Consider the following 27,979-nt stretch of genomic DNA (forward strand, 5'->3'; position numbering starts at 1 on the left):
GAGCCGTCATATCTGTGTATTACCAGCAGACCACTGATTTACATAAGATCTTAAAGGGGTTGTCCAGGTTTATCTCTTTTTATGGTCCAAACTCGGGATAGGCCATAAATACATGATCGATAGCGAGCCAACATTCAGCCCTTGGACTGATCATCTGTATGGAGCCACTATCCTGAGAATAGTCCATAAAAAAACTAAATTGGACAACCCCTTCAATGCTTCGTATTACCTGGCGTGGTGTTAACTGAACAGGAGCTGCTGGGTACCACCCTACATTACAGCAGGACACCATGTCATCAACTTACCACCAGGGAACAATAAAACTTATATTTTACGAAATAAATAAAAGATCATGTTATATACAGAACTGAATGTGGTTTTGATGCTTAAAGTAAGTAAAATGTATACCCCTCGATAATTTGGCTGCTAGCTGGTAATACACACTTTGTCCTGTAGTTTATAAAGTGCATTCTTACATAACATTTGGCCACTGTGGCCTCTTGTACCAGTAGTAACAGTTTTGTTGGGTTCATGCCCCATAATGCAGTTAGAAATGGCTGCTGTGAGCTTCTGCCAGGCGTCGGATTAGGAACATTCTGTCTCTGCTTGCCTAAAAGACCAAGAACAGACAACAATTTAGATAAATTGTATAAAGGCCTGCACACAGAAGTAACATGGAATCTATCAGAGGTTTCGTCTTTTTAGACTTCACCGTTGTCAGCACTAAAGTGTAACAAAACTTTTCATGTCATACATGGTAGTTCTTCCTTTATTATTTTCAGAGAAATCAGAAGTTGAGAATACAGTCGGGATTGACGGATTTGGGATATACTCAATTGGAGTATATTTTCAACTAAAGATATCTCTGACATTAATAAAGGTCCCAGTACGTTCTTGGTGCAAGAATCTTATCTTTCATATGCCATAAGCAGAATTGTAGCTTATATAATACCTTTCACATAAGTGTTTGAAATGCAGATACAGTAAGGATTCCTGTTGCTAATAATAGGAAAGAATACAGAGGGAACAAAATGTGGATTTCAGCGCAGGATTTCATAGAAAGGAGCAAAAATCTGTTAATCTCCAACTGGTAACATCTCCACGGAGTCTTGTTTTCAACTAACTTGCTTCAGGGTTTTTAGATGTTGAACCTGAGGGTTTCAAAGCAGATTCTGACCCTGGGTCATTAGATCTGAAACAGCATATGGTCTCTGGATAGTTTACTTGTAATGCGGGCCCGGTGACTATAGTAAAGACTAATGTGGGATATGGGAAAGGAAGGAGGATGGAGAGCGACCCAGAAGCCAGGTCCGGGCAGCCTTTATACTCCCAAGATTAATAACTATGTATTTTGTGTGAGTTGTTGGATTATCCATGTGAACTGTCCCCATCTGTCCCAACAGTGTGGCCAGGACATTACAACATCACAGCAAACAAAGGGCTTGTTTACATGGGGGCAAAATGGTCAGGATTTTGACGTGGAATCCGCATCAAAATCCTGCCGCCTCCCATAGAAATCAATGGGACCCCGTCATTTCCTTTTTCCATTTCCTTTTTTTGTGAGCGGTTTGTTCCCGCTCGCGGAAAAAAGAAGCGAGCTGCTCTGTTTTCATGCCGATTCCACAGCTGATTCAGCCGCGGCGTCCGCCTCATGACACCACCCTCCGGACTAGGCCTATTCATTTGGGCCTAATCCGGAGCAGAAAGCCACGACGGGATGCCAGTGCACTGCATCGGTATCCCGTCGCGGCAGTCAAGACAGAATGCGTTCACGTGGGACCCCGTGTGAACTAGCCCAAACAGTTCCTAACATAAAACTCAGTGGAACTATAGATTTTAGTATATACATAAAACATATTAGACTCTGTAGAACTAAAAATAACGGATCGCAAACTGGACAAGTACACAATCAGGATACAAGAATCTGGGAGGAAATGCACATGGCAAACACTATACCCAACCACCTAAATGGTGGCTGACAACCACACCCAGACTCAGATGCAAGGTATGTGCATGGCAACTGCCCAAATCTAACTATCTATTGGGCAGGGTTGAAATCTTGGTTTCTGGTGACAGGCTAGTAGACATATCATCTATCAGACTCCAATAAGGTTACGACATTATCATTTCACTTGTGATGTTTACATGTAAACCCTCCAAACCAACTTTGTTATCTAATACTTACCACAGCCAGCTGTTCCTGCAACTGCTCCACCACTTTTTTATGGGCACCAGCCAACGCAATGAAGTAAAACATGACCAAACTGCAGAGAAAGAACACAATTAGATTACTTACAGGAAATATTATAGAAGACAAGATTTTCCTCACACTCTTACAGTACCATCTGAATTCCTCCTCTTCTCTGCCACTATCTTATGGTCATTACTATGACTATGGTACTGTGATATTTGGTCCATAGAGATGTAAGGGAACATGGTCTTAGGAGAGTGACAATAAGAAATCATTTAACCATTAATGTGACAGTGTCGTTTGTAATGGATTGTTGTAAACTGCAGAATCAGGCCGCGCTTTTGGCCATTACCTGTCAGTGTGATTTGGAGGCTAACTCATGCTAAGCTGTGTGAAGCCAATGTCCTGGCTTTAGCAACAGGCCCCCAGGTCGAGAAATAGAGCAGAATAACTGACTGAGAATCTGAAATACTGAATGGAATTTGTGAGATCGAAAAATTTAGAAACTTGTGTCTGCTTGTGGAAAAATCCTTAAGTGTTAATAGTAAAGTTTTCTCCATCAAGAAGTGTTACATGGCCACAACTCCCCCCCCCCCTCATGACCAAAGATTCTTCATTAATGTAAGCGAATGAAGTTATTACTGCGTCCTCAAGGGTGCTGTGACTGCACTGGTTGCCAAAAAAATAAAGCTGAAGTTTTTTACATCTAGAAGTCGAGGTCTCAGCACCCTCGGGATCACAAAGCAAATGTAGTCACTTAAATTGGTGAAGGAGTTGGAGAGTGACCCGGTGATCTTTGCTTACGCAATGGGAGTCATTCCCTAACTCGCTATGTAGCCCTAGCCCGAATCTGCACCATTCCGAAATGATGCTTCAGTTATGCTAAAGTAAAACACAATATAGGAAACTTCAAAAAAACTCACCATGACAGGATGAAAAACGGCACTGCAAAAGACTCTGATGTAATGACATAGATGGTCTTCTGCAGGCCTTGCGGAAACTTCTCCACAGTCATTGGTATAATTTGCCAGGAGGTATTGTAGTTGATGAAGGGGCCACACGCTTTAGAAGCCGGTATCCTACAGGTTAAAATAAATGCAGAAATTCTGTTGCCACCATGTCTATGTAGGTGTGAATGTCTACTGCAGGCTACTACTTACTGTGCTATTCCCACACCCACAGGAATACAGGCCAGGATAAGGCCGATCAGTAATATCACCAGGAAAAAGAAATTGGAACTGGAAGCTCGGAAAGGTCTAGTTGGTGGTCGGCAGTTTTCCATCAAAGTAATCTGCAAGTGAAGAGGATAGAGGGATGTGAATAATAATACAAAACAATATTAGTAACAGCTTAAGGCCCCACGTGACGTCCCGCAGCAATAAAGCGCTGCCAGAAAAACCGCGGCGGCAATGCGATATTTCACTCAGCGCTTTCCACAGAAAGTTCGCAGAAGTTTCCTCACCAGAATCTGTGTAGGTATAATTGACATGCTGCGATTTCCAAAACCGCAATGGTTTTGTAAATCGCAGCATGTCTGCTACTCAGATTTTCCCACAAATTGGGAATGGGATTCGCTAGAATTTCTTTTACTTTGCTGTTACTTTAAAATGTTATGTTTTTTTTCTGCTGTGTTTACGCCGCGGTCAAACTGTGGCAATTACACCACGTGGGGACCCAGCCTAAAATAAGTCGTCTGCTTAAGACATACGTTTCCACTCAGTGATCACTCTCTGCTGGGACCTCTGTAATCTGGGACACATCCAAACTATGATTAACACCCCTACTGACCCATCATGAGAGAAACAAAATGAGATGCCCATTTGGAAAATCCTTACTTGCTGGACCCGACATATTCACCCAATAACTGTTGGGAAACCTGGCAGCAAGTGTTTAATTTCCCTGCTGTCCACCTCACACAGCGCATATTAAAATCAATAGGCTATTGTGCAATGCAGGTCCTCCAAAATAAGAGAATCTCTTTGTACCTGCTCAACACTTTAAAGCCGGTGTCCAGGTTTAAACTATGTATGATCTAAGCTTCTGGCCATAAATACATGATTGTTGGGAAGCTGAGAGCCAGCACCTAGACTGATCAGCTGTACGAAGCCGCTTCTGGCCATTCCCTACTTAGTGATGAGGCCCCTTCACTACAGATCAGCTCTCGCTGACTTCAATGAGCGCTGAACTGCTGTGACAGCGCATGGCCACTCTACAAGGGATGGAGCTTTCTGCTTCTGGCACTGTACAACTGATCATTTTGGGGACTGGATCTCAGCTCCCCCCACACCAAGAGATGAATATCCCAAACAAAGTAAACCCTTCTATTAAAGAAGCTGTACCACATATTAAGCTACCTCTGCACAGAATAAGGAGATGTTCACTCAAAGGAATTTGGTCAAGCCCAAAAAAAAAATAGTCTGAAAATCTAAAACACTGTTTGCAGTCATTCTCCAATTTGGGTCCTTACTATTCAGTAGAACTCTCTATGCATTACTTTTTACTAATTCTGTAAAGGGGTATGTAAAATTCTTCCACACCAGACATTCCTCTTTATGGTATATTGTATGTAACCCTCATGCTCCATATGGTTTAGGTTTTGTTCATTTACCCTTTTAATATAAAATATAATGAAATATTTTATAGTTGCTATAGCTGGAAGAAGAGGCGAATAGAAAGCTCCGATCCAGCAGATTGTTTGTCCATACACAAGCTCCAGGACATTCTGAGGGATCTCAAATTCCTGCTGACCCCACCACTGAATTGGTTTCCATGATAAGTATGTCGTCAGCAGCCTAGAAAATAGAGAACGCCAGTAAGGAATCTATAGAACACAAGACACCTCCAAGGTTTTCTTCAGTTTATAGGTTGTGACACTTCCTAATTTGTCCCTTTCTATGATTTACAGACACTAACTAGAGATGAGCGAACACTATTCGTAACAGCCGTTTCGAATAGCACGCTCCCATAGAAATGAATGGACGTAGCCGGCACGCGGGGGGTTAAGCGACTGGCCGCCGGCAAAGTCTACGTGTCTGCCGCTTCCATTCATTTCTATGGGAGCGTGCTATTTGGAATGGCTGTTCTGAATAGTGTTCGCTCATCTCTAACACTAACATGTATGACACATTCACCCAATGATATTTTGCAGGCATCTTTCTCCTGAGTCTTTTGTCTGCTGAAAAAGCAGGACTAGATGATAACATTTTTGTGGTGTTGGTAAGATGCAATCTAGAAACCCTTTTGCTATTAGATCAAAGGGCAAAATAGTCAACGTGCTGAGGCCACTTTTTTTTCTAGTGGCTGATAAGTTCTGGACTCTCATAACACTATTGAGGCCATCTTGTCTTCACCTAGTCCATATGCTGAATGATGTCTACACAAGGCTCTTTACACATCTGTGGTTTCAGCTTATAGGCTGAGGCCCCGCGTTGCGGAAACGCAGCTTTTTTGGTTGCAGATTTTGCTGCGGTTTTTTGAGCCAAAGATGGCTACAAAAGGAATGGGAAATATATAGGAAGTACTTATACTTCTACCTTCTGTTCAATCCACTCCTGACTTTGGCTAAAAAAAAAAAAAAAAAAACACAGCAAAATCTGCAACCAAAAAAGCTGCGTTTCCGCAATGTGGGGCCTCAGCCATAATGTGAAAAATCCTTCACATGATGGACACAGGCAGCGACCAACAAATCCTCCTAGGTGTTTGACCCAGGTGTACTCAGACATGACATCGGACACAGGTGTGAACAGAGACTTGGATGTAAACTGTTGGGGCCAGCCAACTATCTAATCTATATGGGGGTCTATCTTCTGATGAAAAATGTTAGGGGAATGGAGGATGGGGCTGGTTCCATTTCAATAGATCAGATGCTTTGTTCCTGCAGGAAATACGCTTCAGCCAGTCTCCTATGGCAACAGCTCATTCCAGTTTCCCCACTAAAATACATGCACACCCAACTAAGAATTTGTCAGACAGCTAGCCAAGGTATAAAATCAGCAGGAAAAACAAAACTAAAGCAGCTTACTTTCTTGGAAACTCTACACATATGGTCACTGCCAAAATGATTAAAAAGTCAAAGATCATCAGCTTGTACATTTCTTGTCCAACCCTGGTTTCCCAACACTGTATAAAAAGAGAAAATCAGCAAAGATCAAGTAATAAGAAAGTTTATAACAGTAATGCTAACACATCTAAAAACCTGCCAAAATTGGAAGAAAAAAGAATATATAAGAAAAGGCATTCTCCTAAAAAATGGCCCTTACATAAATGTGATCAGACTGGAAAAATGCCTGCCTTCTCAGCTCGACTAAGGTTTGTAAGAATGGACTTCAGGGCATCATAGTACTCAAGGAATCATAAATCACCAGGATACTGGGAGTTCAGTGACAGACTACTGAATGGATTTCTTGACCCAATCAGGTTCATGTGAAGGTCCCTAGGAGGATACTAACAAGAGTCAGACATCCGAGAACTTGACTTCACACAGATGCAATTCAGCACATAAATGACATCTTAGAACAGGGGTAGGGAATCTTTGGCTCTCCAGCTGCTGAGAAACTACAACTCCCAACATGCTCCATTCAATTCCATGGGAGGTCCAAGAACAGCAGAGTAAGTATGCATGCTGGGAGTTGTAGTTTTACGACAGCTGAAGAGCCAAGGTTCACTAATCCAGTCTCAGAAGATAAATAGGCCATCTGGGTACTTGATGTCAAAAAGGTCTGGGTGACAGATCACAGAATTATTTTGTCTAATTAGGTGTAATCAGATTTTATTAAGGTTTTTGCAATTAAAGAAAACAAACATCCAATGTAACAAAACAGCAGGGAGGGGAAAGAACATTCTAGGAACAAACAATGCGACCACGCAGGGCCGAGGGACAAGGTACAGAACCGGGGAAAAACCCCAGCAGAGAAATCAAGGGCAGAAAAATAAAAAAAGGCATCAAATCAGGGGGCAAGAAGGGGGGAGGACAGGACAGGGCGAATGTACAGGACACAAAAGGGGGGTGGGACGAACAGAAGGTGTAACAGAACCAGAGGGAGGGGGAGGAAAATCAACCTATTTTGTCTAATTAGAAAGTGAACAATATGTATGCCAGCTGTATCCGTTGGAGGACCAGAACAATGGACATGCAGACCGCTAAAACAGAGAACACCAACAGTGACCAACAGACCACATTGACAATAAAGTCTGTCAGGTGTCTGCTGTTTTTAACTGAAGCTGCCGGACCAAAAAGTCAGACTTGTAAGACTTTTTCATCTGGTTATTTTTAGCAGTCACGACAACAGAGATTCCAAGCGGAGTGTCCGATGCAGATGTGAACCAGGGGTTGGACAGCTTGATGTGAACTCCCATATTTTTACATAGTTAAGTTGAACTATTCCTGATACGTACATATCATCACCGTGAATGTTTAAATTGCTATTCATAAACTTTGGTACCTGTGATGTTCTTTAAAAAAAAAAAAAAAAAAACCCTGTTCATTTGCTTTAGATATGTGATACGTCAAACTCCACAGTGCTCCATCAGACTCATTTTTGTTGGGTGTGTCCAGGTCTGCGGTGTTTGTGATCATACCTTAGTATGCAGCGACTGGCAAAAACATCAGATACAGATATGGTCAAGTGTCCAAGCTAGGTGCAAGGGACAGAAAAGCACTCTATTCAATTGTACCCATAAAACACAAATCTACGGCACCATTATTTACTGTAGAGTTGAATACAAGTTTAAAGGGATTTTCCAGACCCAACAGTGCTATAAAATATTATATATATATGTTTTTATATCTAATCCACAGCCAGACCCTGTTTTGGAGGCACCAGTATCACTGGAAACCATCAGGTGTGCACTGCACAAAGGAGATACTAATGGTGGTGCTGCTGCAATATCCAAACCAAAGTCAAACTTTGACTTTTGACCACAGCTGCTTACGTCTGCAATGTGCCAGTCTTTGCATACTTAGATGTGATCATAGAAACAGTAGAACACACCCATCAGCTTGGGTTACAGACACCCCTGCCAGGTGCAATCAACAATAGCCTGTTGGTGTTCTGTCAGGTCTGACATATCATGCCCCTAAAACAAACAGATTTTTTGAACAGCACAAGTAATAAAATTTATCAACAGCAATATAAGCTATGTGAATGAGAAAAAAGTGGCCATTAAAAGTGATGGAATGCAACATACGGCTGCTTGCGTTATTTTATCCAGCTTGTTGAATATATGCGTCACAAAGTATATCAGAGCAATATAGAAAATCTAAAGTGGTTCTCCAAGACATTCATGGCACAGGCTTTCATTATGTGACCAGTGAGGATGTGACAGCTGTGTGTCAATAAACCCCCTCGACCACACAGAGAGTAACTGGCACCTAAGATATATATATATGGAAAACCCCTTTAACCGTACAGCACAATATACAGTTCAAGGATAACTCACTGGATAAGCTGCATAGTTGTATCCACAAAGCGCACAAGTCCCGTTGCAGGAAGTAATTTTAGTCCATAAAGAGACGAGCAGTACAGCAATGCTGGCCAACCGGACAAACACACACCTGAAAAAACCAGGATCAAGGAACTTACTTTAGTTTTTTAATCGTGCATAAAAAAAACGTGACTTGTATATTCTCTGACACTAAATCCGAAGACACGTAAGAGTCTCATCTTAAAGGGGTTTTTCCAACTCATAAAGTGATGGTATATTACTGCGACGTGAAAAGGGGGTGGCTGGGAGTATTGTGCAGGGGAAAACTCTGAAAGTGCACTAAAACAGTCCTGCAACCCCATCACTCAAAGGATCGAACCCCAATGAAAAAAGATCTATAGGTCATATCCTATAGAAGAAGTCAGCGAACAAGTCAGGATGTCACTGAGTTCTTGTATCATGTGTGACTGTATCATAGGCGATTATCAGATGTACATCAACTGGGTATTTAAAGACTGAACCCATGACGAACTATTATGTCAGCAGTGGGAATTAAATAGTACGTCAGATAGATGCCACCGGCTCAGGAACTGAGAAGGAGCCATCGGGAGAGGATGTCAGCTGTGACACATGGCTGGAATCCTCCTCTAACAGTTGTAAGCAGTGAAAACATCAATAATGATGGTGGCATCTAAAGCGTCCCCCCCATAATGTGATTGTGGGGCACCGATGCAATGCCATGGTGACAAGGGGCGTACTGGTGTTCTACATCATAACAGCAAGAGGTTTCCCTACCTTATAAGAGTAAAGCGGATCTCAAAGGCTGGGGAATAATCTTCAAATCGTACTATGATTTCAAAGATGATCGGAGTGATAAAGTTGGCAATGGTGATTACAATAGACGGAAGATACTCCACCACCAGACTCAACCGGTCATCTTTCTGAGCATTCGCCTATGGTAAAAAAAAAAACAAACAAAAAAAAAAAAAACGAACTAGATGTGTTAAGGTCTTCCCAATAGTACAGCGGATGCTGGGTCTTTAAAGATGGTGGGCACTCTTCTGCAATGCGGCTGCCATAGCAAGAGGGTCTCCGCTGTATTCTACAGCGAAGACCTAGCACCAATCCCCGCAATCAGAGTTCAGTGGCTTGTCTACAAGGACTTGAAACTTTATAAATCCATAAATATCTCAATCCTGAATGGAGATGCTTGGAGTGGATGTCGCTCCCTGTCCCCTCCTCTTCTTTTGCCCCCCCTCCTTTAAATAAAAATAAATAAAGAGTTTAACCCCTTCCCACAGATGGCACTTTTTGGCTTCCTGACCAAGCTCGATTTTTCAAAACTGACGTGTCACTTTATGTGGCAATAACTTTGAAATGCTTTAACTTACCAAAGTGATTTGGAGATTGTTTTTTCGTAACACATTGTACTTCATGTTTGACCACCGGCATCTCAGGGGTTAACACCCGCGATCGGACCCGGTTCCGACCGCGGGTGTTACAGGGCATTGTCAGCCGTAACATACGGCTGACAGTCGCAGGGCATGGTGCGCACACAGATTCTGTGTGCGCACCATGCAGCCGCTGTAGTACTACGGAGGTTTGCGGGAAGTCCTTCCCAGCAGCGCCATACTATTACGGCAGATGTCGGGAAGGGGTTAACAGAAAAATAAAAAAAACTCACAAACAAATTACTAGGAGCCGCTGATATGCAGGGGTCCTGGGTATGAGACCCTTGCATAGCTAATATCCTAAGGACATGCCATCAATATTAGAAAGCAGATAATTATTTATATACAAGCAATGGAGCAAGCAAATGTATAAAATGTTTTACTACACTACTATCGACTTCCATCACATTTAATATGGATGTACCAAATTGAAAATTGAACAGCATAGCACATGAACGAGTCTTATGTAATAAGTACAGGGACAACATGAATGAGCCAAGAGTAAGAGCCTTCCTATTCCTCATTATTAACCGGACTTGAGCGCTGGAGCTTGTGGATGGATACTCACATTATTGTTATACTCTTGTGAATAGACTGTAGCTCGGTAGACTGCATAGAAGCAGCAACCTAAAACTGCAATGACAATAACGTTCAGGAACATTCTGAAGGTATAGATTCTGATGGTTTCTCCCCTTGTTCTCTTCTGCTTCTTGTGCCGCAGTCTTTCCTCCGCCAAATCAGTCTGTGAAGAAAAAAACAATACAATAAGAGTTTCATCAAACATTTAGCTTAGATAAACATTTCCTTGGAAGGAACTTACACAGATCTAGAACTCCTGCTAAGCAAACAGCTAATATTTACTGAACCATAGAAGTCTACAAACTGGCTTAACCCATAAATAACCATAAAGGCCTTCTCAAATTGGCCTTTACAAAAGGCCCAGAAGCTGAATTTCTTATTGCTGGTAAGAAACCTCCACTCCTGGTCATTTAAATCCTTAGATGCCAGGTAAACAGCAACTACATGGCCTAAAAAGTCAGGCTTAAGGGTTTTCTCTAACCATCTTAGTGTGGAGAGTCGTTTGTCTTGAAGGTTTGCCAATGGATAAGATTATGAAAGCAGGAACTTTCTATAGCCTGGGACTTATCAGAAATCCAGCCATGATTTCCTTATTGCTTATAGGCCAGGCAAGGACACTACACGCATGAGAAGATAATGGCTGGGCTTCTGCCAAGTCCCAGATCATAGAAAATTCCACATTCATGCTCGAGTCCATTGCAAAGCGATCAATACAAAAGATTGTCACCACTAAGATGGTTACAAAAAAATCTTTAAGGGGAGTCTATCACTGGTAGAGTCTAACACTAACACATAGGAATAACCATTAGAAAAGCTATTCTTGTCCTACCACTGTTTCTGCCCTGCACACCACGTTTTTTTTTTTTTTTTTTTTTTTTAAATAAATCGATTTTCCCATATATGTAAATGAATTTCAGGGAGCACAGGGGGGTCACTCCCCTTGTACTCCGAGCACAGCATCGTCATACCCTGAATGCCACCTCTTGGACTGTTGCATCACACCCCCTTCATGCAGATGAGCCATCCTGGTCATCGTTTTCAATGCATAAGCAGCCAAACTGTGTCTTCAGCAGCTTCGAAAACCCGCGCATGCGCTGTAGGCTTGGCCACTTCGGGTCTGGGTTGAGCCTACAGCGTATGCTAAGACAGCCGCTTATGTAGGAATAGAATAAAGATGGCCAGTGGAGCATGTGCTATAGGCACCCGAAGTGCACTTTTTTTTTTGTTTACAAATGTTTAACTTTTAATGGTCTACAAGTTTAAATATGGTAACGCTTGTGGGAAAATCTCTTTAATTGCATATGTATAGATTGCACCCAACATAAGTGTCAGGTGCACCCATAGCTCAGGCACCTGTACACCCCTACTGTCCATGAATCAGTTTTGTCAAAGTGGACGGCAGAGAACTCCTTCTGTACCCAAGCTGGACAACATCTGACTGCGCTCAGCACATGTGCAGGGTCACCTGTGTGTATGCATGCAGTGATGGAGATACAAGCACCGTCCACTGCTTACACACACTCCAACCATCATTTGCATGGCATAGAAAACAAAAGAGACACTATGGCTTCCGGTAACCTACCTGCAACTCATAAAGTAGACTGCTGTGCTTCAGACGAGCATAATATTGGTCTTTAATACAGAAATCCCAGCCGGCAAATATTTTATTACAGAAAGTCTGAAACCTCTGTTCATCATGCACAAGGTTGTGTTTAAAGCCTTCGACTGCCCTGATAAAAACAAAATGTAAAGACAATAAGGGCACAAATGACATGTAGCAGGGTGATGGATCATAGATTGTCTATCGCAAACGCCACACTCCAAGCCTCACGTGCAACAAGAGTCTATCTCATGGGATTGTACTATGGCCGCAAAGCCCAGGCTGAGAAATCTCTAAACAGACCAGTGGCCAGGAGAGACACATGCATTATAATCCACAGCACTCAACATTACATTACTAAAATACAGCCAAGAACAGAAGGACGGGAAGAAGAAGAAGAAGAAACTGACTGGCCTATCCACAGCCAGCAAACTTAAAGGGGTTGGCCACTTTTAGACCAATATTAACCCCTTCGTACCAGTGACATATTTCGATTTTAGTTTTTGACTCCCCGAACCACCCCCCCTCCAAACCCCCATAACATTTTTATTTTTCCATTCACTGAATGGGGTAGCATTGGAGAAAAGGTGCGACTTTCTTACGAGCTTTGACATCTGCCTTCTATGTTTCGGCACAATTCCGGGGATACAAAATTTATATAGTTTTATTTACAATTTAGCCCCTTAACAAAAATACAAAACATTGAAAAAAAAGTTACCACATTCTGACACCCAGAACTTTTTTTTAAATTTCTGTACAAGGGGGATGCATAAGGAAAATTGTAGATGTCTAAATATACTATATATATATATATATATATATATATATATATATATATATATACACACATATATATTTTATTATAACTGTTAATGTAAATGTATAAAAGTGTCATGTGTAATTTTTCTGTTTTAGGGATTAGAGATTTAGGAAAAGTTTTAGCTTATCAGAGTACAAGTGAAGATGAAGAGGTTTATTTAAAAAATAAATAATCACATCGCAGATTTAAAATCCAGATTTTCTACTCACGAATCTGGACGGAAAGTCCGCAGCACATGCGATAAATGTGAACATGTCCTAAATGTAATTTTACAGGTGTTAAAGGGGTTGGACCACTATAACAACTTATGACCTGTTCACAGGACAGGTCATAAAGAGTCTGATGGGTGGTGGTGCAACCACGGAACCCTTATCAATTACTGGAACAGGGGTCTTGTATCCCAATATTGAACTGAGTGGCTTTCAGACATGTGTTGCAACTACATTTAACTCATGGGACTGATGGAGATTGCAGAGAACTGAACTTGTCTTTCTCTACGGCAGTTCCATACAGCAAATGCAACTGCTGCACCACTCACAAAGGGGCTCAGGATCCCCGTTCTTGTGATTGGCGGGGGTCCCATACAATATTTTATCCATCATAAATAAGCATTTTTTTATTTGCAGCCACATTTTTCGTCATCCTAGTAGTAATTAGATACTGGTGATGCTAGGTTCACACATCTGCTCGGGTTTCTGGTCTTCATATCCGTTTGGGGAGCTGAAAAACAGATACCCAATCTGCTTACATAACGCTTACCCATGAAAACCCGCAGACCCCATGGTTTCCACCTGAAAAATGCAGAGAGAAAAGTCCTGCATGCATGTTTCAAGCAGAATGGGGGATAGAATCTCTGAACAGCGATCGAACACAATTGTGAACCCAGCCCAAGTCTCTATCTACTTCTTCCCTACAAATCACATTATTCTCTATACACCTTACTGTCTGCTAACATAAGGGGGTGCAATCATTCATGAAGTAAGACTTATACACAAAAACTCACAATTAAAAATGGAATAACTTTACCTTTTCACAATCCAGAAAATGCTTAAGAGCAGGTAGACGATTGTGACCAATACATAGGCTAGCGGTAGACTATAATTAAAATTGTACACGGTGACAGAGTCTATGGTGTAGAATCCATAGAACAGATAAGTCATCTCAAGAAAACCCTAAAAGAAAGGAACAGTGTCAGGATTTAATTATTACTGTCTATCATTTGAAGTTGGATATTGCAGTTGTCGCTTTTCTACATTTTCTCTTTACTATACATAATAGGTATAATATTTTTCCAGCTCTAGCATTGATCGATGATATTAGGAGGCTTACTAATTTAATTAAGTGATAACTTGATTCATTAAAGACTAAATAAAAGGAATATTTTGGCCTAAAAAATGATAACCAGTTCCCTGGATAGGTGATGTTAGAGACCGGTTCAATCGCTTGAACCTCCACCAATCTAAGAGAAGGCCAAACAATCAAAGCTATAGAAGAGCGACACTCTTGGACTGACTGAAACAACTAGCACTGAAGTGGCGATATCCACTTTGGTACTACAATCTGGAACCTGATCTGACATGGAAGACTGCAAGTTCTCCAAGTCAGATATTCTCAGAGGGTATTAGTGTGAGAAAAAACCTCATCTTTTCAGTCTCCTGGTGCCCATTTGTCTCTGCTTATTTCTTGGAATGGTCACATCATGCATGCCAGTATCGCCAATGAGTGATCGGCTGCTGCAGTCATGGCCCCTCTTTGTTGCAGAAAGCAAGCAGGAAAAAACTAAATAATTCGCTCCCTGCATTTGGACAAATTTTTGTAAATCCTGGACAGCAGGTCCTAGAAAACCAACTAACCACGCAGAATGATAGTAACTCGAGTACTGTATCCTGTTCTTATTGAAGTTTTTTTTTAACGTAATGCATTAAAGATGAAAGTGTTCCAATAACCAAAATGTGGCACATACCGTTCCAGAGAGCAGGTCTACGATATTAGTGTAGAAATATTTCAGTATTGGGCTAGGTAGTGAGTATTTTGAACAGTCAGACTCTGTAAATGGAGAAAAGAAAACATTTTTTTGCAGTTTCATACTAGGAATCACATATGGTAAATGTCGATCAATTTCCATCACAGAAATTTAACATGGTGTATTTCGGAAAGCCACTTGTGCAGCAGCATTTCTGCTACAGTTGCAGTGAATCTTCCTGTACTTGCAAAAGGATGAAAGCTGCTGGGAAAACCCACAGTATACACCGCCACGCTACAGGTCACTTTGTACTCTCTGATCAACTGGGGTTACAGTGGAGGACTTGTGCCATTCTGCAGACATCCTGTTCATCTTATGCTTGTAATATATATATATATATCATAGTGGATTAGTCGCCAACAGTACATGCTGTGTGACCACATCTTTGAACATGTTCTCCAGAATTAAGTCAATATACACAATGCACAAATAATAGAGAATTTCATTCTTAAAATAAGTTATTTTGGGCCCCATGCACAGAGGGTAATCCTGTCCATATATCGGCCGGATTGCCCAGCACAAATCAAGTCAGGGGACTAAGATGCTAGGGGTTCCTGCCATAGATGGAGTCGTGCGCAGACAGGGATAAGCTCAGTATGATGCAAGGAATCCCAATCACCTGACTGGGTTTGGGCTGGAAAATCCAGTCAATTCACAGATTGCCCTGAGTACTTGGGACCTAAACCAGAACTTCAATTATTAAACCACATTTCATAAATGAATAAGTACATTTCTAATATATCTTATTAAAAATATGTTATCCTCCTTAACTTCACTCAGTCTATTTATTTATACAGGATCTTCACACATAGAAGACTATGGAGGGGGGAGGAGGAAGCTGTTCATTGATTTACTGCCTCATTCTGTTCACTGGAAGACTTTTATCTTAAAAGATATAGCAATGTCAGAATAACTCTCTCAGTCCATGTAGCAGCATATATTTTTCTTTGTAGACGCCTCCTCCTGCCCTGTCCACTCTCCATACATTTCTATGTAAAAAGCAACTCCACTTGATACATGGAAATAGAACCATTTTCCTTTGACAATATATAATTACAAAAGTTTCTTATATTCACCTGTACTATTCATTTATGAAAAGTTGTTTTAGAAGTGGAGGTATGCTTTAAACCTATCCACAGAACATGTGGTAAATATATGATCACTCTATCCCTGTATGAAAAGGATACACAAGATCTCTGTCACTCCATTCATCTCTAAAAACCATTAGACAGTCCCAAAAAGATCAGACTGCTGTATTAATGTGAGGGGACAAGGGACCTATGTTCCCGAGATCGATGGGGGTACCACCGATTCTGTGGGTCGGTTCTAGATATTATGTCACTTATGAACGATGTTGTCAAACACCGTAGTATACCAAGCAGTTTTAACCTAAACCTGGAGAGCTCCTTTAATTAAATGTAATATATCTTAAGGAGATCGGTTTCCTTCTCTGTGTATTAACTTTAGTTTCTACTCCTTATCTTCAATCTGACTGCTTGTTTACATTATTCAGACTTGTACAATGACCTCTATGGTGAAGGGAGGGGTGGAGCAGGAGCATAGAGTAGCTGAGTGTAGCAGCAGCATTTATTCGAGTAGGTTTTCTAGCACCTTTATCCTACCCCCTCCTCTCTTCATAGATTAATATGTAGAAATTAACTCAGCCTAAAAAGTGGAGAAGATATAAGATATATTACATAGTTTCTTATACAAACATGCACTAATCATTTATGAAAAGTTGTTTATAACTGGAGGTATGCTTTAATATACAGTATGTATCAAATAGGAAAAAAAATGATTTCTTACCAAGACTGGACGGAACTATGTTAGTGCTGTTGAAAACGTCCAGTTTAGAGATGATAAGTGGCAGGGTTATAAAACAGAACATCACAAGAAAAATGACAAGATTCAGTAGCACCACAAATCTTAGAAATGAGAAGTAAGACCCGATACCTGTACCAAATTTACCTGAAAATGAACATAAAATGATTATTAGAGGAGGGAAAACCCTTTAGGCTGCAGACAAACATTGGGGCAGAGTTTTCTGTTGTACAAGGCATGAATTGCACAAAACAAAAATTTTACTTTTTCTCTCCATTACACAACTCTCACCCTTTTCCTAAAAAGGGCGCAGCAAGGGCGTGCAATGGGCGAGGTCCTCATCATATTTAGGTGTAAATGCCAACAATAAACTGGCGTACATTTTAGTGCAGGTATATAGCGTGGCGGGAGATGCTCCTTATTTAAATGGAGGGGTACGCCTTGTCATAAGTGAGGGGCATCCTCTCATGTCACCTCAGTGTTCATAAATCTCCCTCATAGCAGTTTTTTGGGTCAATGTGAGGAGAGGATTTTGCAGGATGGGGAAGTATGAGTGTTTTCTTTATATCTCCCTTTCCTTTTGAATCCACGCATTAAAAAATGCAGCAAAATCTGCATTTTATGACCCCAGACTAGCACTTATGACCATGGTACAAGTTCACTATTTCTAAATGGGTACTCCTGTCACAGAAATCTATGGCATACATCCTAGGAAGATTGGAGGGGTCTCCTAACCCCTTTATCTCAACCATTGTGGCTGGAGAGGCGGCACCATACGCGCAGCGCTCTCCATGCCCATCTACGTTAGCACCAAAAGTAGTAAACCAAGTGTGATAATCTGACAACGATATCTGCAGGCTTTCTAGACTTTCACTTATAGGTAGATTCCAGAAAAACAAAAAGATCTGTCATATATATAAAAAAAAAAAATCTAAGGTAACCTATGCCCAGCTGTGGTTTATCCTCTTGCCTCAGGTACACAGGCCATGGATGATTCCAAAATGGCTGGAGTGTAACAGAATGCAATGAGCAAATCCTGGGCAACGCCTTGTAAGCAGTGCCGTTATGACGCCAGTGTGCCAAGGACCTTCCTATAGAGAGCACTGAGCACCCTTGATGTGCAGCTTTATAGCGAATTTGCTGTTTTAGTTCAGTTTTTTAGTTATTAGGGTGGGACATGTAGACTTGAGAAACATCCTGTGTGTTTACTTACTAGAAGCAACAATACAGAGACAACACTCCTATTAGTGATCAAATACATACCCTCAATATGATGAATATTGGACCGCCAGAGCCACAAATTTTTTAGGAAAGCAAAAGTATTGTGTTGGACTTTTCTGCTAAAATTTCTAGTGTTGACTTTTAACTGATTCAAGCCTGTGGTACGTTGTGAAGACTGTTTAGACCTAAAGAAAAAAAAAAATCAATACAAATAAGGGGATATTTTCATACAAGAGTATATCGGTATATATTATTATTCAGAAGCCCCAAAAATGCTACAAAATGGTTTGACAGATCAAATATCAACAAAAAGTTATAGTGAGACTTGTGTTAGAGACATTCTCATTGTGCAATGTTATAGCACATGACCAGGTTAGGCCAAGAACACTATGATCGTTCAGAGGCGATTTCATGGACAAATGGACCAACGTCTCATTGGCTTTGTCCTTGCACAGTGTCACTCCCATTCACCTGGAGATCTCTCCATTTAATCATTGGAAACCCAATGATTTATGATCCCAACCTCTGGGAACCCCACCAATCCTGAGAAACAAAGGATAAATGTTTTATTGCATCCTCTTCACTGGCTTTTCATACACAGCTCAACCTGGCCACATGCTGTTACCTGCAAGGAGAACAATGGTGCAGGATACACTTAGCAGAGGAGAGACCGCTCGTAACTACGGCCGTGGCACCTTCATTCTGGGGATCAGTGGGAATTGTACCAATCGGAGACACTTTTAAAACAAACCTGTAACACTTTCTATTCTGTGATAGGTAGGTTGATAAGATTTGCAACAGGAAGAAAAAAAAAAAAAAAAAAGAATAAATCCTGAAAGGACTTCTACTAGAGAAAGTGAGAGTTCTGATGACCCTTCCCCCACATGGTGAATGACAGCTCTCCCTGTGTGGGTGGGATAAGCAGGACTCTCACGGTCTCTCCTAGGAGTCTGGTCAGGATTCACTCTGCTTTTTACTCAGAGAGCCTGCTCTAAATCCTATAAACTTGAAAACAACTATATATTCCCTATATTATCACCTTTCTGTGAGATATAGCAGCAGATATCATCTAACAAGCTTCTTTTATGAATAGTTCTAGCTGTCTGTTCCATCACTATACTGCCTTTTGACATCCAGCTTATCTAGAAATAATACAAGAGAAAATACTCAGAAGAATGGGACACATAAGCAGATGTTTGAATGAAGTCACATGACTGATCCTATGAATGTTTACATAGTCCCTTCAGGTAAAACAAAACAAAACAAAAAAAACACACACGAGCTTAGTGGTTAGCACTGCAGCCTTGCAGCACTGGAGTCCTGGGTTCAAATCCCACCAAGGATAACATCTGCAAAAAGTCTGTATGTTCTCCCCATGTGTGCGTGGATTTCCTTCCACACTGCAAAGACATACTGATACATTTAAAAAAAAAAAATAATATATATAAATTGGCCAAAAGTATTGGCACCCCTGCAATTCTGTCAGATAATACTCATTATACTCAGAAAAGCCTGGCAGATTTTACAGCAAATGTGTCTCTACTGTGTTCATGGATTTCACAAAGAAACAGACACAACGTTCTCATTCACAGTAAAGTTGCAAATTAGAAAACAATTGGAACCAAAGGCACTTTGGAATAATAGACAGTCTGTTCTCATAAGAACAAATCATTTACATATCATAGAGTGTGGGTTCTCCTCACATTAGAAGCAGTGATAAGATCTCACATAAATAAGATGATAGATGGTCTTCATTCACCCCAAGTGCATTATTGGTCGGGGTACTACCTAACAGACCAGTTATAAGTTATAAAGTATGTCTCAGAAAACTGCTCTAGATTAATTAAGAGGATCACTTTATTAGCTGTTCCTACATTAGAATGTGAAATCTAGGCCTGTTCTGATCAGGCGCACATTCACACTACAACATGCATCAAATTATGGCGCAAGTGATTGTAAATCTGTCAGTCCACTGGAGTCCCCATCCCGTAAAGAGAATGGGCTGCAAAAAATGCGTTGCATTTTTTTTCCGCGCAGTTTTTTGCAAAAAACAGCAACGCATTTTTATGCAAAAAACCACGTGGAAAAAAACGCGTGTTTTTCGCTTCCCATTCACTTCTATTGCTTTCTTCAGGCAGAAAACGCCTGAAGAAAGGTCATGTGGCTTCTTTTTTCGCCTAGCGGAAAAAAACGCTAGAGAAAAAAAAAAAAAAAAAAAAAAAAAACCACTAGCCCTCTACATAGACCACCATTGCATGGAGGCGGATTTTGAGGCAAAATCTGCTGTCAAAATCCACCTCCTTGTCCTCATGTGAACTAGCCCTAAGGTTTAATAACCAGTACAGACTGTGAACTGCCTAAATCCTTGCCAGTAGATATTAGCCTACGCAGGTATACACAACAGAGACTATCCCGAGTTAGTTACTGTATCATTAGCCATGAAATGCGAACAACCTCCTATAAAGTATATTTGTAAACGTCATAGTAAATTGTAACGCACAGTGGCTTCTTTGTCCAGTCCTTGCTAATAGTAGACACACACCTGTGATCATACCCAGAGGCATTAGCCATAACTACCTTAATTCTCTTTTTTCCTGCATACTGAGAACACACTCCCGTGGTATAGTAGTGAAGTCGGCCTCCACAGACTCCTGCTGACTGAGGCCTCGGGACAGTGATCGCGCCCGCCATGTGCTTTTTCTTGATTCCATGGTTCCATAATTCGATGGTCTCCTCCGCACCAGGGTCTGGTAACTTGGTAACTCCTGTAAGAGCTGATTCACACTGCTTCCTTCTGGGAGAAAAACATCTGAAATATAAAAAGGTCCATGTCATTGCCAAATACTACTAGAAGCCATAAAGCGTAGGAACAGTTCACAAACAAGAAACAAAGTGTACACTATACAAGATGCAAACAAACTGGTTGTGTGTTATATGAGGGTTCTGTCACTCACAAAATTACAGAATTTCCATAAATACTTTTTACTACAAAGTAACACTTTGTTTCTACTCAGATATTAACATTGTAGACCAAGAGTCCAAAAAAATAAAGGAAAATTAAAAAAACAAAACAAAAAAAACAAAACAAAACACCGCTAGCTAAATTCTCAGGCGATCCAGCATCAATGTTCTGACATCCTACGATCTGTCAATTGTGTGACATGTATTACCTATTGGCAGCGCTGCTGGGTCATAAACAAAGAAGCGCAATGCACCAGTGGGTCACTGGTGTTGGAAGTAGTGGAGGACTGAAGCATAGGTGCTAAGTATGTCAGAGTGTAGATACTGCAGCACTGTCCTATAGATGTCAATGGGACAGCGTTACACTAACTACACCTGGTGCAATGAATGAGCACCGCGGTATGGGAACAGGTGACATGTGGGATTTTTCTGCTGGCATTTGTTCTTTTGTTAATTTTACTCCTCTTGTAACAATCGCCTTCTCCGTCGGAGACTCAGTCTGTATTCACCGAAAAGCAGATACAGTTAAAAACAACCGCCACCCAACAAACCCCATTATTATCAATGGGGTCTGCTGGGCTTGGTGTGTAACTGCTGTTATAGAGGTCCGCCTCTCCATTCTTCGGGTCCCTCGAAATACCCGAACTACGAGAGACAGCACCAGCATGACCCTACTGTTAGGGATCCACATCCTCTGTTGGAGTCTGAGCGTGATAACATGAATAGAAACTTGTCCCAACCTGTGAGAAGACGGTAAAATACATTGCAGTTAGTGGCGAGCGCTGAGCTACGCAGTTACATGTCCAGAAGGCATACAATATACAGATTGAAATTCTTTTTATGACAACTTTCTAACTCCTACGGGGTTTTTCAATTTCTAAGAATTAGTTTTTGTTGGCTCAGCATAAAGAATAAAAGAAATACCTTCCATACAGTTACTATTAGTGTCACCGCCCCTCCTGCATCGTCACTGCTCCTTACCAGTCATTGCTTATGAGCAAAAAGTTTTTAATCATGGCCTTTTTTGCAGGCGAATTTTAAGGCGAAATCTGCATCTAAAAACGTGTCGCAACCCTCCCATATATTTCAATAGGAGTCAGTAGCAGTTTCTTCTTGTCATTCCAAATCGCTATGCCCCCACTGCTCTAATACGCCCTCCATACTCACTCCTGGCCCTATGTTCTCCAGTTTGTGCCGGCACCCTCGGTGATCGAGGCTGCTCAATTGCATATTATGTAATAAATGTATATTTCGGCAACAGAGGAAGGAAAATTCACGGGGAAAAGAGCTAGGTGAGGCTAACCTGATGGTAACAAACTGTGCTGCTGGTGTAATAGGATACACCATGGTGACAGACTCCCTCTAAGATGGCTATAAGAGAAAGTGAGTGGGCCATCTGAAGGCCATCAGTTTTATAAAAGTGGACAATCCCTTTAAACATCTGGTAGATTGCTATCAAACAGACAGAACACAATTAATGTAGTAAATCATGTAAAATAATCAACTTATTGAAAAAAAACCTACAGGCTAGAAACAGAATGGCGTAGCTTCAGTTACAGCTGTGACAGTAAAGTGATACGCTGTGAAAAATATGACATTGTGCTTGGCATTGTTGACCGGCTTGACACAGAAATATGACCTTCTGCTAAACCCTATTCCATTGTGAGTGTGAAATAATGGCCACATTTACTAATGGTCGGATGGTGTAAACTGAGAATAGTCTCTGACAGTGACTGATACTGGATAAATCTGGAGCATCTGTACACCGTCTAGTCTGCGTATATACCGCCTATTTGCTGACTTACTTTTGGAGATAATATTATGACCTTTTCCTAGAAAACCACATCAACTTGTCAAACGTTTGAGCCAAAACGGTGTACAAAATACACAATATTTAGGCACATTTTTGCCAGTTGTGGGCACATCTAGAAAATCTGTTCACATGAGTCTTCTGATCCAAAATTATACAGAACAATGACATCAAAGAAATAAAAAATGTTCCAGAGGTTTGTATAAAAAGGTGCAAAAACATAAAACGTCATTTTAATGTATTTTTACGCTATGCACCCAAAGTTGGTTTTGTAAGGGGCAGGTGTGAGTCAAGAGTTGTTAAACGCTTAGAGAAATAATTTCCAGGAAGATTTCTCCTATGTTATTACCGTATTTTTCGGACTATAAGACGCACTTTTTTCCCCCCAAATTTGGGGGGAAAAGAAGGGTGCGTCTTATAGTCCGAATGTGGCGCCTGGCATCCGCTCTAATAGAGAGGCGGAAGCCGGCAAGGGATAGACGCCATTACAGGTGCCGGGGCCTGCAACATCGCTGCGCTCCTCTGCCCTGCATGAAGCCAGCAGCGGGAGGAGTGATGCTGCTATTCCGCTCCTCCCTCCCCCCCCCCGCCGCTGGTTTCAGGCAGCGATGTCTCAGGCCCCGGCGTCTATCCCTCCCCGGCATCCGCCTCTCTAGTACAGTGGATGCCGGGTCAGTATCGGTGGCCTCTTCTCCCCCGGGGCCGGTCCCCACCGGCCCCGTACCTGTGACGTTGCAGGCCGGCTCCTGCGCGGCGATATCGCAGGAGCCGACCTGTTCGGGTGACAGCCGGGAGCCTAATGAGGCTCCCCGGCCTGTCACGGCTATACATTAGTATTGCGGCTGGTCTCTATGACCAGCCGTAATACTAATACACAGAATGTCCCATAGACGGCAATACAGTTGTATTGCCGTCTATGGGACTTGCAATCAAGCGACCGCAGGTTCAAGCCCCGGGGGGGGCGTATTATTACAAAAGGGGGGTAAGAAGCAACAAAAAACCTAAACAAAGTTTGGAAACCCAAACTTATTTCCCCTCCCTTCTACCCCTGCAGTTCTATATTGTGCTAAGTGACATTCAATGTACATCCCATCCCATGTACATATGTAGACAGTGTGCCGTAGGACACAATTCCAGTAAAACATGAGATCCTGTTAGTGTCATGATTGACACACAAAAATTGCCGACAGGATGTGAAGGATTCCTCAGAATACTGATCAGAGGTCAATGAGAAGGAGACAAACCCTTTCTAAGCTAATATTCACACGATAGGACTTGTATTTAGGGTTACCCCGACCTTATACCTTATAGCACAAAAACTGTGCTGAAAAATTTGGCTTATACTCGAGTATATACGGCAATTATTTTTACAAATGAAATGGAGAAAGGTCTAACTTTCAACTTCTGTGTTCTATTGTGAATAAAATATGGTTATAAGAGATTTCCAAGTTTATTGCAATCTTATTATCGTTACATTTTACAGTGTCCTAACTTGTTTGGAATTGGGGTTGTAGATTGAGGGCTGCTTGTGAGTTTAGGCAGCGTTGTGGACCATTCAGTTTGGATGTTTACTACTTTTTTAGAATCTTTTGTGATCTGTGAGGACACACATTGATAAAGTAATTCTGGTTAATAGGACATTGGTTTTGAATAAACCTGTTGAATTTGCTTAATCCATTTGTCTACATGCTGAGTCATGACACACGAGTATGAACAATTTGTATAAATATTTCATTAAAAAAAAAAAAAAAAATCATGCAGACCTTTATCTTCCATTTCAAAAGTAAGCAAGATGGAAAAAAAGCATTCATTGTGTTTTCTACATCAACTTGAGTGGTGATGCAAACATGCTGTGCTCCTTCTGGGTTTGTCAATATATTGGTTTTTAGTTCCTTGTTGTGATCCCATGACAAAGCCATTGTTATCTTAGCTTAATACAAAGCTTTTCAAGGGATTGGGCTGAGGATCAGGTGTAAGCCCCCTATAGAACCACCTCCGTCGCCCATTCAGTACACAATAGGGGGCTTGAAGCAGAAAGCTCAGTCCATTGTCTAGAGGCCCAGCGCCCTCACTGCAACATAGTTCCCATGAAGTCAGCAGCTCCATACAGATAACCGCTCCAGATGTCAGCCATCTATTGATCAGATATTTATGGCCTATCCAGAGAATATGCCGCCCCCCCCCCCCCCCCAAAAAAAAAAAAAAAAAAAAAAAAACACAAGCCCAGACAACACTGTAGGCCCAGCTCACATCTGCATTCGGGCCATTCCGTTCCCCTATCCACATGAAATATGCGGAGAGAAAAGTCCAGCACTTAGCATTTTTCATGCGGAAACCACACGGACCCCATTAAAGTATATGGAGTTCACTGGCTTCCTTAGGCAACTGCTTTTTATGTTGATAGGTTTCCCTTCAGGGGGGTCACCAAGCGGACCCCCGAATGGAGACCCAAATGCAGATGTGAACCAGGCCTGAATGATTCAAAGGATCTTTACTGCTTTTGTCTGGCCATGACTGTCAGCCATTTATGAAGGAGTTGCAACGTGAACAAACAGAGTCAGAGTTTGGTCTACCAACTCCACAGCCCTGGATGGAGGGTCATGTGATAGCGCACATCCACCAGATTCCTCCATTACAACACACTCTGCACCTCTGTGTTTGTGTAGATTCTGGACATCCTGGAAACTAGCTCAGGTATAAAGTCTGTCTATGCCAGAAAACTGGTGGAGAGCGATGATAGTGAGGGGTATGTTTGCCACAAAGCCCTTCTTGTACCTCAAGCCCTGATGCGAACCCCATTCGCCACATCATGTGAATGTGGGCATTGCGAGGCGGGGACCAGGGCACTTTGGCCCAAATGAATACCAAGACTCATGCCAGTTTGCTACCTGGCGTAGGTTTCCATTCTGTGCTGGGACCATGAACAGATTTATGTAGAGGCCACAGCTACTTCATAAATCTCTTGGTCCTTGCACCAGTTGGGAAGTTTATGAAGACTGGCATAAGATATACCAGTCTTAATAAATTTGCTCCAGAATGTAGCAAAGGAGTAAGGGGGCGTTCACACTACCGTCGGTGTCCGACAAGTAGTGTCCGCTCAAAATCTGGCACGGACATTAGGAGCGGACACTAGCTGTGTCCGTGACACCTGTCATTCACTTAAATGGGCATCGGGTGCGTTCTTTTGCACTCCGTGCCTGTCCTTCCCTGTCCGCAAGTGAAGATGTCCGATTTCTCAAGCGGACAGAAGAACCCGACATGTAGGGTTCTTCTGTCCGCTTGAGAAGTCGAACATCTTCACTTGCGGACAGGGAAGGAAGGGCACGGAGTGCAAAAGAACGCACCCGATGCCCATTGAAATAAATGACAGGTGTCACGGACACAGCTAGTGTCCGCTCCTAGTGTCCGTGCCAGATTTTGAGCGGACACTAGGAGCGGACACTACCTGTCGGACACCGACGGTAGTGTGAACGCTCCCTAAGCTGATGGATATCTCATCACATGCCTGACCATCTGAAGCCATTTTTGGTAAAAGAATGGCATATGGACAGAAGACTCCTCTAACAAGAGGGCTTTGTTTAAGAAAGAGTCAAAATGGTACAGAACTTCAAAAATATCCATATTACGCTGGGTTCACACCTGCGTTCAATGTGTCCGTACTATGGTTTCCGTCTTCTGCATGGCAGAAGACGGAAACCATAGATCGGGTCCGGCCGTGCGCGGCGGTGAGCGTTTTAGGCTCTCCGCCGCGAAACCGGATTTTTTTATCCGGACACAGAGTACTGCATGTCCGACTCTGTGTCCGGATTATAAAACCCGGTTTCGCGGCGGAGAGCGCAAAACGCTCACTGCCGCGCACGGCCGGACAGCTTTCTCACCCATTCAAATGAATGGGTGAGAAAGTCTCCTGCAGGTTTCCGTATCCTGCCTGTGTTTTAGGCAGGAAACGGAAACCTAAGTACGGAGACCGGGCCGCAGATGTGAACAAGCCCTTAGTAAGCTGTCTTTAAGAATTTACAATGGAAACAGTTCCTGTTCTGTGTATTGGGGAGCGGGGGCCGCCATTTTCCCAAAGGATAAGCCCCCCATCTCATATAGATATCCGCAAACTTCGGCACTCCAGCTGTTATGACACCACAAACAGCTGTTTGCTCCGCTGTACTTAAGCTGAGTTCATACAGGGTTTTTTGGTCAGGATTTTTACACGGAGGCCGCCTCAGAATCCAGTCCAAACAACGCCTAGCTGCGACTAGATGCCAGTGCAGTGCACCAGCATCCAATCGCGGCATTCTGCTCCGGATTAGGTGGAAATTAATGAGCCTAGTCGGGAGAAAGCGTTGCGCCGGAATCCATGACAAGATAGGACATCTCATGTCTTTTTTCCACGAGCAGCAAAAAAACTCTAACGGAAAAAAAGAAGTGAACGGCTCCCATTGAAGTCAATGGAAAGCATTTTTCGCGCCGGATTCTGCGTCAAAATCTGGAACAAAAAAAAAAAAACCCTGTGGCCCTCATACCAGAGGAGGTTGTGGCCCCAGAGGATATACAAATGTAATGAGACTGGAGTTCAGGAGATCATTCATGAAGCCCTGTAAAATAATCTCCCTAAAATGAGTGCGGCCATAATGGAAACCTCTCTGTATAACGCAGAAACAGAAAACCATAAAGCTGCAGTGTGAATAGGGCGCAAGAAATCAATGACTCCAAAGTATGAGCCGCCTGTTACCTGGAGCCTCCCCACCCCCAGCACAGTATACAGTATATATAGACAGGGGACTGCTCCATTGTAGCTTACAGACTGTATATACAAGCAGGTGTCGCTCCTACATACGTCACGCTAATTCACCGTGTGACGTCACATAACGAGTGTGTATGAGTGAATATGAGGCGGGGTCACCTACCGTTATCAGTCTCTGACGCCATTGTGCCCGGGCTCTAGTCTGCCACACGGGCACCTCGTCCCGGACTCCACAACTTGTGCCAGGCTCAGCACAACTCCCAGAAGCCCCTCCCGAGCTCTGCTCCCCCTCCTCTCACCATTGTTGCTATGACGATCATTAAGGCGGGTTTTTTGTTTGG

At 42.2% G+C, this 27,979-nt stretch overlaps 1 protein-coding gene across 1 annotated transcript; it reads right to left on the reverse strand.

The window, feature by feature from the left end:
• Positions 1-363: 363 nt before the first annotated feature.
• On the reverse strand, positions 364-27,914 carry TMC7 (transmembrane channel like 7). Its single transcript, XM_075284807.1, has 16 exons — positions 27,802-27,914; positions 20,707-20,938; positions 18,172-18,314; positions 16,894-17,055; positions 15,028-15,110; positions 14,091-14,236; positions 12,227-12,374; positions 10,634-10,807; positions 9,410-9,567; positions 8,630-8,744; positions 6,213-6,310; positions 4,800-4,983; positions 3,352-3,482; positions 3,115-3,270; positions 2,186-2,264; positions 364-610 (listed from the first exon to the last, which is right to left on the reverse strand). The coding sequence occupies exons 1-16, from the start codon at positions 27,821-27,823 to the stop codon at positions 548-550; spliced, it is 2,094 nt and encodes a 697-aa protein (XP_075140908.1). The 5' UTR covers positions 27,824-27,914; the 3' UTR covers positions 364-547.
• Between the last annotated feature and the right edge of the window lie 65 nt (positions 27,915-27,979).

The sequence above is a fragment of the Leptodactylus fuscus genome, chromosome 8 (genome assembly GCF_031893055.1).
Source record: "Leptodactylus fuscus isolate aLepFus1 chromosome 8, aLepFus1.hap2, whole genome shotgun sequence".
NCBI lineage: Eukaryota > Metazoa > Chordata > Amphibia > Anura > Leptodactylidae > Leptodactylus > Leptodactylus fuscus.

Bases quoted from the DNA above. Each gene is read 5' to 3' on its own strand.
- TMC7 (XM_075284807.1), bottom strand. From the start codon at position 27,823: ATGGCGTCAGAGACTGATAACG. The intron at 6,311-8,629 runs GTGAGTTATCCT...CTTTTTATACAG, and splicing joins ACAACTATGCAGCTTATCCA to TGTTGGGAAACCAGGGTTGG. The intron at 3,271-3,351 runs GTAAGTAGTAGC...TTTAACCTGTAG, and splicing joins GTGGGTGTGGGAATAGCACA to GATACCGGCTTCTAAAGCGT.